We start from the raw sequence: 13769 nt of genomic DNA, 5'->3' as shown, positions 1-13769 counted from the left end.
GGGTAAAAGCAAGAAGAGTTCATCTTCTGCTAGCGGGGGTTGGGGTAAACGGGCCAAGACGGCGGAAAAACCTTCTTCCCCTATCCCCTCCACTTCTACTCAATCTGATTCCGCACCCTTACGTATAACAGATTTAACCTCTATTTTGCAGCAACAGATGACTTCGGTTCGCTGGCTTATCTCGGACGTGATGTCCGGTCTCCGTCAGGAGATCGGTATCCGTTCGGGAGTTAGTGGCGCTCCGGGGTCGTCTGTCAGGGGTACCCCTACCTCAGGCTTAGGCCCAGGGACGGGTTCTACCCCCGGAGGGGTGCTTGCCTTGAGCCTCGGCTCTGGCGAACTCTCTGCTGGTGCGCCTGTGTCTGGCCCGAGCTTCGGCTCCGGTTCAGCGCTGGGGCTACGGGTCTCGTACCGTTGTCCACCAGCCCACAAGCTGGGGTTACCCGAGCGTCGGTGTTACCAGTCGACTCGGTGCCTTCAGGTACTCCGGGGAATCCTGTTTCGGCAGGCACTTCCCTGGGTTCTCGGCGACTTGGCTCATCCTCGAGCCTAGGGTCGGTCGGGCCAGGCACCTCGGCTCTTATCGCTCCCCTATCCTTGTCCGTGGAACCGACTTCCGTGCTTTCGGAGGTGACTCTTGACACTGAGAGTTCGCTTCCGGGGGAGCGGGAGGAGGAGGCCATGGATGAGGACGGGGGGCATGAGGCGTCGGGGGAAGGTTCCTTCTCGCTTGGTCCGTCCCTCGCGGCAAGAAAGCGCGGAACGCATTGCTTCCATTTTGCCGCAGGTGGTCGTGCTGTCGGATGACCCCGACCCCGCGGAGTTTCGTCTCCCTGGGGAGGCGTTTGCTCCGTGTCGGGTCGCCGAGTCCCACTTACGCATTTTACCTTCACTTATTAGTGAGGTAATTAACCCTCTCCTCTCAGGTGGCAGGTCACGCTTTGATCTCCCGGAGCTGAACCGGCGCTACTTGATGGGAGAGGGTGCTCTTTATGACCCCCCGGTTGTGGATGAGTGCATTTATGCCTCAGTCGCCCTGTGGGGGTCATCTGGCCATAGCCAAGCGTCGGCTCATCAGGGTCGGCGCTTGCCTCCATTTACTTCCAACAACCAGGTGTTGAAATCTGTATATCGTTCTTTTGAAGAACAATATCGTAATGCAGTGCAACACCTTAAGGTTTCTGTCCACTCAGCTTACCTCTCAGCGCTGCAGAGGAAGCTGGTGGACCAGGAGGGCGTGGACGACGCCGTGTCGCCGTCTACGTTAGCGAGGCAGCTGACGGAGGTGCATTCTCATCTGGCACGCGACGCCATTCAGTCGTGCGCTAGCCAGATGATGTCTGCAGTTATGGGCCTCCGTCGGTTGTGGCTGTCCGTGGCCAGGTATTCACCGGCTACTCAGCAGGCGCTGCTGTCTCTGCCATTCAGGATGGGCTCAACCCTGTTCCCGGGGGCATTGACAGTAGTCAGGGAGGCCGCGGAGGCGGTTAGCCAGTTTAAGGATTCAAAACCCTTACTCGAGCAACCCCTCACTTCTCGCCCGGCCTTCCGTCCTTGCCTCGGCTTACCCTTCCTCTTCAGGTAAAGTGGCCAAGCAAATGATGAGAAAAGGTCTCTTCAATATCAGAAACTCTCCTACAGAGGACGACGGACGAATACTCAGATACCAAGTACCTGAATTGTCTGCATCCCAAAACTTTCAGGGATAAGAAAACTGTTGGAAAATAAAAGATAACCCATGATTCTAGTCTAACACTCATATTTGTTCATTTAACATTTAAAGTTGTTTCGACTTCTATCACATCATAATAAAACGCCATTTATACACAGTAATAATGTTATCTTGTGTGATTATACTTTGTACATTTCAATCTAACAGAAGGGGGATGTTACGTGGTTGTCAATATTGTCAGTAATTCCTAATGACCTCTTACGAGTAGATAGACATGTTCTATCACGTGTCAGAAAAATCACTTTGTACACTTGTGACTAACTTTGTCACGTGAGTTTGTTGATTAATATCAGTTGTATACTGTAATTTCTTGGTGCTCCGAGAATTCGACTTATAGGTCCCCCAGCGTGGCTGGTCTTTTATAATATAAGAGCAGTGTGTACCACTGCTTAGATTTGACCCAAAATGGCTGAAGTAAACAAAAGCATGCCTTTGCGGAAGGACACCGTGTCCACCACTAGTAGACACCAATCTGACCCCAGAGACAAAGACAGATCTGAATTATTGCTTCTTGATCATGGAGTGTGGAACTTGGATGGCTACTTCGACAAAACCTAGCAGTGTGAGGACTTGATCTGGTCAGTGTTCTTACCAGTACCATCAAAGATTTAAAAGATACAATCAGCGATGGGTTCAATGACTTAAAACGCTCATCTGATGAGTCACACGAAACCATTGACTATGGTTATGACCCAGAACTTGATTATACCTACATTGATAACTCAGTCACTGAAGACTATGAAGAGCAACAACAGAAAAGGTCCAAATCATTTGGTTTGTTATCACACTTGGGTGACCCCCCATAGCGAATCTCCCAAGCCGGCTTCCTCCAAGCCTAACACTGACTTTTTTCAAGAAATACATGAGCAGCTTGTTGACAAAGAGAGAACCTCTGAGCCAGTCAATACTCTGTTGGCAGGAATCGTGGATGATTTGATATTCAAAGCCAGTCCTCCTGATAAGTAACAGGGAAAAAAGTGGAAGTGGCTTTGAGGCCAGTCAGCTGTGCTTCTCTTGTTCCTACAAAGGTAGATGAACTGATATGGACCCTGATGAAATCAAAGACCCAGGCAGTTGACAAAAAACTGCAGAAGACCCAGGCCATGATTGTGAAAACTGTGTGCATTTTGACTAAGGTCATCGACAATCTGTATACACTTAAGGAAGAAGTCAATGCTAGTGCAGTCCCTAAAGTTGTATGAGTAGCCATGTGGTATTTTTCTGCATTTTTGTGCATATTTTCACAGTCATGCATATTTTATTATATAGAGATAATGAAAAAAAATAATATATATATATATATATATCTAACTTTTCAATACAATATCAAAAATACCTTCAGTGCCATTTTGGGTTCAGTTACAGCATCCATGTCATTTCATTGTATAGTCTTGTTTATGTATATTAACATCGGTCACCATCTTGAATTTCTAATTCCATCTTTTTCTGAATTGGGAACCATCCTAATTCACTTCAATTCTTCTTTTCCATCAGTGGACTTACTTCCTTTGTCACTTACGGTACCTTCAACTGATTGGCTTCTTTTATGCCAAGGTACCTTGGCTATGATTGGTCCTCCATAGTTTTCCTGTTGCCCACCTGTGCATTGTCTCTCAGAGTGTACCTACCTCCCACTGAGAGACATTCTCTTTTGTACAGGTGAGTCAACCCGTTTACTATTTCATTATCACTCTATAATTTGATGTTAGGTATTTGTTAAATTTATTGAATATCAATTAGGGTTATACGTAAATGCTAACCCAGAATAAATAATCAGACAATTTGATTTGAAAAAAGCTAGTTAAATCATAAACTTGACAATTATTTTGGCCATGTGCTTATTTAGTGTCGGCCATGACTATTGTCACATTAGCTTATGAAAATAGTCATACTCGGCACTTGTAATTACTGCAGTATCTTACTGTCAATTGCTTACTTCAATACCTGTGATATTTGATAATTGCATACTGTCACTTGATATATTTGTAAATAGGCTATGATTTATTTGCTTTGGAAATGTTTTATATGTGACAGTGTGTACCTATCTCCCATTGAGAGACTTTCTCTCTTGTATAGGTACAGGTAGTGGTGTTCCGATGATCGATTATAATCGAAAATTGATTGGTTACCCTTTTCCGACACGACAATCGATTGCAAATTTCTTAATCGATTGTCGCTAATATTTTTTACGAAAACAGTCAAATATACCCAACTCAGACCACAAGACAACTGGCAGCTACCGATGATTATAACTTCTGTCCGTATTATTCACAGAATTCACAATCATATGGCGTCTACTTACGCCTCGAAATGAAGTGAAGTTGACTGAAAATGGATACGCAGTGTATATTATATTTTGTTTTGCTTAATGGCATATTAATTGTAGCTGTCGATCACAACAAACTGGCATGCACACTCCGGCGCAGCGATGACTTGCATGTTTACCTCATTCCATGAGAGTACAACTTCTGCTTACCTTGTTCATGAGGGACGTATTAAATACAGAGTAACCTAGCTGCAGAATATAAAAAATAAACAAAAGAAACAAAAAGTCTAAATAAATAATGATCTGCCAGTAATGTGTTAAGATAAATAAGCGAAGTTTTGGTGAAAACATAATTGTTGTTAGCTTTAAGCCAAACAACAACATGACTGCCGAGCCGGGTTGATGTCGATGACATATTCAACTACCCTGGCGGGAAAGCCAGATCCAACGCTTGGAAGTGTTTCGAGAAATGCCAGGGGCCCTGACATGTCAAAGCGAAAACCGTATTTGTGACATGTCATAATGGGCGATATTGAATGGACAAAAGAATTATTTGAAAATAGAAAAGTAAAAGGAAGATGTTATAATGGTCATAATTTCGTGATAATATCAAGTGAATGGACAAAAGAATTATTTGAAAATAGAAAAGTAAAGTGACTTTAAGATGTTATGGAGTACCCTTTGTGGGGCAGTATTTTGCTATGTCAGTCACTTTTGGATATATATTGAAAAAATAAAATATATGAAATATATCATGCAAGTTGATTTCATAAATGATTAGAGATTTTTTATTTGTCGGAATCAAGAAAATAATTGATATTTGTCTTTTTTAGATCAAGATGTTAAAACATAAAAACAGAGATAAAAACAGATTTCACAGTAATTTCAGGAAACACAACCAACTTACAATTTCACTTGAGCCACGACCATGCAGCCGCTGATGCTACAAAACCTGCTCAACCAAGGACAGTTCAGCTTAAAATTGATGGGAACTTTTCACAACCAGCACGGAGGTCAACCAACAGACAAAATGATATAACTGAAGCTCTGATGAAATTACTTGTGCGCAAGCTATTGCCGATGAGTTTGGTGGACAACAAAGAATTTAGAGCCTTTGTGGCACTGTTGGACCCAAGGTTAGTAATATAATCAAAACACTTTGACTGGTCACATAGGAAATTAATGTTTGGTTGTCCTTTAAAATTTTCAATTTAAACAGGTATTATATATTTTTATCACCCTGCTAATTTAAAAACTTGATAATAAGAGATTTATGAAGGAAAGTTACATGCTTGGGTATTGTTTGGTTCGGAACAATGTGACTTTTCCTCAAGGAGCATTGTAATGTCTTGAGATTGATCCATAGTCTTCTCATCAGTCCCTTCCATTTAATTTCTGACATTCATTTAGAAAGATAATTTTTAAAAAGTTTAGTTGGACAAAAGCAACTATTACAAGTTACAAATTCAATGTATTGGTTAATGTGTACTTAAAATCTTTAAAAAAAGTATGATAACATTTTTCACCTGTTAATTGATTCATCATGTTTAAGGTCTTATCTCTTGTTTCTCATAGGTATGACATTCCTTCACGGAAAGCTGTCACCACACAGCTTCAAAGGAAGAAGGACATAATGCAGAAAAATATCATGAAGGACATTGAGAGGTCCCCAGATGTTTCATTTTATAGGGGACAACCCACGATGGGTGGACCAGCATTAACACATTAAAAAGCTTCAACACTGTGACAGCACACTTCATCACCCCAGAGTGGGAACTGAAAAGTGTAGTTTTGGAAACTAAGAAAACTGAAGGGAGGCACACATCAGAAAACATTGCAGCAAGTCTAAAAGAAACGCAACAGAAATGGAAGCTCCACCAGCCAACAGCGGTCACAGATAATGCTGCAAATGAAAAAAAGGCATTTGAGATTTTGGAGTGGGTGAAGTTTGGTTGCTATGGGCATAGAATTAATTTGGTTGTGAAGAAGAGCCTGGAAGTGCCTGAAGTTTCAAGACTGATTGGGAAAGGCCGAACCCTTGTTACTTTCTTTCATCAGTCATCCAGCGCTTTTGATGCATTGAAGATAAAGCAACAGCTGCTTCTTAGCAGTGAACTAGTGGGTCACAAATTTATCGCTGACGTCCCAACTCGGTGGAACAGTACACATGCAATGCTTGCTTGTTTGGTTGAACAGACTCCAGCCATAATGGCTTTGGCGAATGAGAGTACTCTCAGCAACAGTGCTAAGAATACCATCAAAGCATGTGTGTTTTCTTTTGAAGAACACACCCTTGCCGAGAAACTGATCAAAATATTGCAACCGTTTGAAAAAGCTACCACTATAGTTTCTGCCAAAAAAAACCCAACACTCCAAAAAATCATGCCTATCATTATCAAGATTGATAATTGCATGAAGACAAGTGATGATGATCCTGATGTCATTAAGAAGGTGAAAGATGTTATCAGACAGCAAATGGCATACAGAACCAGTGGTGACAAAGAGCTGATATCCATGGCATGCGTATTGAACCCTTTTGCAAAGGACCTTGAATTCCTCAGTGCTGAGGACCGGGCATTTGCGCATGACCTTCTTCTTAAGCAAGCTGGGGGTGTGAACATTGCCAGCATTAACATGATTAAGAAGGAACCAGGTACAGAGGACGTTCTCCCACACTTGACAAACCTTGGCATACATGATGAGGATGGTAAGGTCATATCTGTGGAGGAGGACATTTCACTTACACTTTCACCTGCAAAGCGAATTTGTCCAGCAGCAGACATGGATGAGTGGTTGGAGGATGTATTGTGTACAGGTGAAACTGTCAAGCCAAGAGAAGATGTAGTCTTTCAAGAGGTAGCAAGGTATCTTGGCTCAGCTCACACAGACAGGCAGTTAACCCTTTTAGATTGGTGGAAGAAAAATGCTCAGTATTTTCCTCGCATAAGTGGCTTGGCAAGAAAGTATTTGGCTATACCAGCATCCTCAGTCCCATCTGAGAGGGTGTTTAGCTTGGCAGGTAATCTCGTCAACAAAAAGAGAGCAAGACTCAGCCCTAACAACATTGACTTGCTTGTATTCTTGCGAAAAAACATGGAACTGTATTGGTAATAGCCATTACTAATAGATCAGAGGTGATCCAGTGAGGACAGTAGTCTGTTATGATAAGGGACTGTTCATAATGTATGGCTACCCCTGAATTATGTGGAGCCCTGCTAATTGTCAAAGGATGAATACTTAACATTCCATACTGCATGTTCAGAGCAGTATTTTCTTGTTACAGTTTTAATCTTCTCAGGTACCTGCGTTTTCAGGTTGTTGACTTGTTTTAACATTAATTTTCTGTATTATGGCTATATATTATGGTAAGTAAACTATAAATGACTGACATTGTGCCAAAGAATACTTGCTTTGTAAAGTTTGTAGTTGCATTGCTTTTCCACTTAAGCATTGTTTAATATGTTTCTACCACCGTCCTAACTGTTTTAAACAGTTGTGTTATACTCAGTAGTGCCCAGTACACTCTCTAAATTTGACTGTTGTATTGACAGTGACACTCTAGTCTGTATTCACTGGGAATATTTGTCATCAAAATCATTAAATGAAACTGAGCATAATGTATCTTTCTACTTACTCCAATTACCTCTCTTGGAGTTAAAGGTTGTTAGGATTGTCGTTTTGCCATGTCATGGCAACAAGGTGCTCTTTGTGTAGTAGTACGGCCCCAGATGCAAAAGTTTGAGTGGAGGTTTCATTCCTCTTGGTTGAATGTTTTGATTCACTTTTCTAGTCAGTCACCGGCATTGAGTCATGTTTGTTTTCATGACAATATTGACATCTGACAAAATCTGTTGTTTGTTGAATGGTTGATAATGCTGATGATGCAGAGATGCCAACCCCAAAGTGTTGCAAATAGTACTTTCAATGATCAAAATTAGTATTTTGACCATAAAGTTAGTAGTCAACTAAATACTTAAAATCATGATGGATTCTGAGAAAGATAATATGCCACTAATCAAGAGTGAAGCTTTAATTTCACATACCTCCAAAAGCAGATTCCCAAATTATCAGCATTACATTTCTTCTTGTCTCTTTTTGACGAAAATGTATTTAATCAACGAAAATGTATGTTTGTGTCTTTATATTTTGAAATTTAATGAATTTTCTTCCAATTTCGTAGAATTTCTATTTTCTAGTGAAACATATTGGCGTAATTTAGGCTAAAATTTGTAGCCACTAGTATGATAAAATCGTAGAGGTTGGCATCTCTGGCATTGATGGTAAATAAATAGTAAACCATAAAGAGAACAAATTCTTTTTCTTTTCTTTTGTTCAAGTTCAACCATCTGTCTCTGAACTGAACTTACTTACCTTTAGGAGTCTGAGACAATACCAAACACATGGTCTTGTGTAACATATTTTTTATTCAGAGGTTATTCTTGTCATTTAATTTAATCGATTATTAACCGATGATTGATCGGTTGGGCCAATCCGATTGTAACCGATGATCGATTATGAAATCACAACTGATTCCCAACACTAGGTACAGGTACACACATCTCTACATCATCTTCATCAATAAAAGAATATTCTTATTGGCTGGTCGTTAAGAATTCTTTAAGGGCCCGGTGTCGTCCATTGACCCGAGTTTTGTTCCACCCCTGGACCACGGTCTCATTGGCGCCTGAACAGGGACGACACCTTTCTTCAAGATGCCCTACGACCAACAATCAGGTGGTGAATTTCATCTGATGTTTTAATGCTTCTGTTATATTCAACATGCCGTCTGAGATATTCTTCATGCCATTCTGTGATATGCCACACGCCATTTTGCCTGCTGCAATGTGGTATCCTGTGATTTGCCACATGCCATCCTTGTGACTTTCTTCTCTATATACTAGATTGTTTATTGCTGCAAGGACCTGTGATTTAAGTGAGTACAGTAGGGCGCTGTGACACATTGACACTTATATTTGACATTGACATTTACGGTGCCATAGACAATGTTTGAACTCACTTGGATGGAATTGAGATTGATTGTTCTCTTGATTTGCATGTTGATATATTACAATGCATTGTTTACTTGGTTGTTGATTTACTTTGGTTTGGTTGATTGTCATGTATTGCTTTATGTAAATTGTATATAGTGAAGCTTTATTTTGTCTGAATATTTATTTTGTGTGGCCACTTCGCGTCCGGTATACATCGGCACTTTGCGTCCCGTATACATCAGCACTACTTTCTCTCGATCATGAGTTTCCGATAAAACTGTCAGTCGCTAATTTTATATCGAAAACTGAAATAACATCTAAATACGATGTTTCTCTAACTTCCAGAAGTTAACAGCCTTTCAATGTAGTCTCACGAGAAAAAACGAGATCTCGTCCTCATTTCTCTGGCTTCCAAAAGTCTTACACTTACCTTTTACGCTCTTCGAGTTTTAGCCTTTACAAAAGTTTTATTTTGTATTTACGTACGTTACTAGGTTTTTTCTTGTAGGGGAAGTGTCCCTTTACAGTTTTGGGTACTTGGTTTGCTCGTACCGTTAGTGTTCGCTGTTGGTCGAACTGTCATTATGCCTAAGCCCAGACGGGCTAAGTTGGACAGCCAAAATGGCGAACAACTTGGGGAAAGCCAAATGGCGGGAAACTCTGATCATGAAATTAGCCAAGAGGCAGAACAATCAAGCCAAGAGGCAGAAAACAGTGTTCAAATCACTGCAGATGGTTCCTTTGAGGAAGTATCAAACCGCGGTCGTAAGAGAAAACAGGCGGACTGGAAGGGTTTCAGGATACCGAAGAAACGTGATCAGGCGATGGCCGTTTCGAGGTCATCTAGCAGCGATTATTCAGATTCATACGATTCAAGCAGTGTTTCGTCTGATTCGTCAAGTCCTACATTTTCCAGTGATTCAGACTCTAGTGTTGAAATCATCGAAAAGAAATCGAAATCTTAAAATAAGAAAAAGAGCCACTCTCGGAAAACATCACGTGACACGAGATCCAAAATGGCGGACGAGTATGTTCGTTTTCGTCCGTCAACTACGAAAGTGAGTTCTACCATTGCTGATGACATGGTTGATTATGCCTCGAAACCATTCACTACCTATGAGAAAGACGAGGTGTTAGAAACCTCGATTCTTGAGGAAAACCCAGTGCCCAAAGGTTTTCGGGTCCAGAAATTGGACGATGAATGGCAGGACATGCTAGAAGAAGGCAAATGCGCGCCTGTCAAAGCCACAGAGCTGCCCTAAAGCGTATTCAGACGCGGATCATGAACGTCATGGGGCCCCTAACTAAAAGATGGGCTATTATGGAGAATGTTAGGAAACATAAAAGTGAGAACTTAGAAGTCCATGATTTTCTGGCCCTAATAGAGAAATCTGTGTGTTTGCTGGGACAAGCAAATCTTGTGACTGTTTTCAAAACTGTCAGTCGCTAATTGTACTGTGCCAAACGTGTGCTTGCTAGTTGTTTTGTTTTCATTAGTTTGCCTTTACTGTTTACTGCTTACCTTTAGCCATTTACCTCTGATATTTGCCAATGAAATTTGTCTTCTTGGACTGCGTCCTCATAACATTCAAAACATGTGACAGTTGTCATGCCCTACAGCAGTTACGTCCCTTTATGGGAATAATCGTAAAAAGTTGGCAAGGTTAACTAAAATGAAAACTAAGTTATAAATTCTGAATCTTGAGAAATAAAACTGAAATAATATTTAAGTAAAGTTATAATTAGTATAAAAACTAGTGTATTATATATATACAAAATTTAAATTAGATCTATTTTAATTTCGATCCAGTTAAAACTAAACTTAGTAAAATATCAGAATTTACAGTTGTTCTTTCATCTCTATTCCTAACTTTACCTTTGACAACTATCTACTTGATCTCTATTCCTGATAATAATACTAACTTTTGTTGTTGTGTTGTCATTTCATCATCATCATCTTTTGCTGTAAAAGCGGATACTTATTTCAAGCTTTTGTTATCAAGGAAAGAAATGCTATCAACTATGATCTGTCACAGATAGGTAACATGGATGAAACACCACTAAGCTTTGATATGCCTGGATCAAAGACCGTCGACATTAAAGGGATAAAGACAGTGTCAGTTAAAACAACAGGGAACGAGAAGCAGCACTTCACAGTCGTACTTACCTGTATGGCAGATGGAACGAAGTTAAAGCCGATGATTGTCTTTAAGCGTAAGACAATGCCGAAGGAAAAGTTTCCTACAGGTGTTGTAGTTGCAGTTCATCCCAAGGGATGGATCGACGAGGCGCTAGTGAACAGATGGGTAGAGGATGTGTGGTCTGTGAGACCAGGTGGATTGAGAGGCTGCAACTCACTACTTGTTTGGGATATGTTTAGGGCCCATTTGTGTCATTCTGTGAAGAAAAGGTTGGTTGAAAAGAAGACACACCAGGCAGTTATTCCGGGTGGCTGCACATCTCTACTTCAACCACTGGATGTTTCTCTTAACAAGCCATTCAAGGTGAATGTCAGGAAAAAGTGGTCTGATTGGATGATTAACGGTGAACACACTTTCACGAAATCCAATGCCATGAGGAAGGCTCCACTTAGTGAAGTTGCGAGATGGGTCAGGGACTCGTGGCACGAAATCCCAACAATCATGGTCAAGAATTCATTCTTGAAATGTGGCATTTCAAATGCGATGAACGGTTCTGAAGACGATGCCTTGTTCGAGGAATTTCTAACGCCTGAAGCCAGAAAGGAAGACGAAGATGTGCTTGTGTCTGACAATCTTGAAGATTATTATGATGATGGAACCAACGAGTTAGCGTGGACGGAACTGGCTGGCGAGGACAGTGACACTGAATTTGAAGGGTTTACGGCTGATGACTTGTCAGAACTCTCTTACAGAAATGTCAGTATTTATTGTGAATGGACCCCGATGACAAATATTCTTATTCCTATTGTTATACATGCTTCATGAAATATGGACACTTAATATGTTTTGAATCAAAAATTTACTTCAGTTTTTATTTACCGATGGTACTTTTTCTCTTGGGTTCACATTTCTATACTCACCGATTTCACAAAATGGCGTCTCGTTGTTGATGCAAGCAGTGATTGTTGGGATATAAAAAGGAAAACTAACACAGGGTTCCACAATATACCAGTAATCTTTATTATGTAATATTCTCACCAAATACACTTACGTTCTATATCCAATTTCACAAAATGCCGTCTCGTCGTTGATGCAACATACTTACGGTACATTTTATATCCTAGCTCGTCTGGGGGGGGGGGGGGAGGAAAGAGAGAGAAAGGGCGGCCTATCTATGAGAGATATGATTTTGACACTGATTTTGAGGGTCAAGTTTGGGGGTTGTCTTATAGACGGTCATATACGGTAATTGAATTGGTAAGTTATTTAGTTACATTTGCTCAACCATCTAGTTGTACATTTGAGGTTCTTTGAATTTGGTTTTGAAGTTGTTGCTGTGGTCAGCAGGTATTCTGCTTACTTTATATTGTAGCATTTGTCTAGTCATGGCATCTGGTGAATTTTATATGGCTACTTCACCTCCTAAGGGAGTGGAAGATCAGGTTGTACATTTTATTCAGGGTTTGGAAGTGCCTATGCGTGCTCGTGTTATGCATCAGGTTACTATAGGTACACTCCTTAAGGGAATTGGGAGGTCTCCGCCTTGTCCTTACCCGGTTGAGTAGGAAACAGAGGAAAGGTATTCACTTCCTAGGCCTCAGTCTCCTAGGCCTCCACTGCAGGCATTTTCTACTCCAGTTTTTCCAGATACTCTGGGGGTAGTAGGTCATGATACGCAGACACATGACACTCCACTCCAGCCAAACTTGTTGTCATCATATACACAGACAATGCCATCTTCTCTGGATGATTACCCCTTTCAGTTTAGTGTTATGAGTGAATGAGTGAGTGAGTTTGGTTTTACACAGCTTTTAGCAATATTCCAGCAACATCAAGGCGGGGGACACCAGAAATGGGCTTCACACAATGTACCCATGTGGGGATTCGAACCCGGGTCTTCGGCGTGACGAGCCAACGCTTTAACCACTAGGCTACCCCACCGCCCCCCCAAGGGACAGGAGGTCACGATCACCATATACAAGGGACAGGAGGTCACGATCACCATATCCAAGGGACAGAAGGTCACGATCGCCATATACAAGGGACAGGCGGTCACAATCGCCATATACAAGGGACAGGAGGTCTCAATCATCAAACAGGCAGTCCAGGTCACCACTCTTGTCCTCTAGTGAGAACATCCCACCAAACAAGATGGAAAAACAGTCGAAACAACTAGATCAATGTTCCCAATGTCAGAAGCTCGTAAGTGCACTGATTATTATTTAGTATCATTTGATAAATTGCATTTCACAGTTCCATAGAAGAAAATGAGTGAGCTAGTGAAATAGTTTTACATAGCTTTCAGCAGTCAGAAAGAAAATAAGACTTAGATTGAGCAAGCAGGGTGGGATAGAGAAAAAGAGATTCTTATTATGATGACCGCACTGCATTTTTTAAGGGTTTCAGAGAATGGTTTTAAAACTGTTGTCGGAAATCAAGGACAACACAAAAAGGCCAGATCAGATGGAGGATTATAACTCCTTCAATATTAGTCAAGCTTCCTCCCTTGAGGATGTAGAGGCCATGGAAGAAATATAACCTCTCATCTCCAAGCAAGCTCTACTGGTATGTCCCTTTTATATTTAGACAAAGGCGATAATGATAATGATAATCACACTCACTCACGCATGCTTGGGGGA

At 41.2% G+C, this 13769-nt stretch overlaps 1 protein-coding gene across 1 annotated transcript; it reads left to right on the top strand.

The window, feature by feature from the left end:
- Window positions 1-6206: 6206 nt before the first annotated feature.
- Window positions 6207-7109, top strand: LOC124269969 (zinc finger BED domain-containing protein 4-like). Its single transcript, XM_046704968.1, has one exon. The coding sequence runs from the start codon at window positions 6207-6209 to the stop codon at window positions 7107-7109; it is 903 nt and encodes a 300-aa protein (XP_046560924.1).
- Window positions 7110-13769: the final 6660 nt, after the last annotated feature.

This window comes from Haliotis rubra, unplaced genomic scaffold, assembly GCF_003918875.1.
Source record: "Haliotis rubra isolate DU_JTF1 unplaced genomic scaffold, ASM391887v1 Scf149, whole genome shotgun sequence".
NCBI classification, from domain to species: Eukaryota; Metazoa; Mollusca; class Gastropoda; order Lepetellida; family Haliotidae; genus Haliotis; species Haliotis rubra.
Note: the sequence above shows the minus strand (reverse complement) of the source record. Positions and strands in the feature narration are given on the sequence as shown.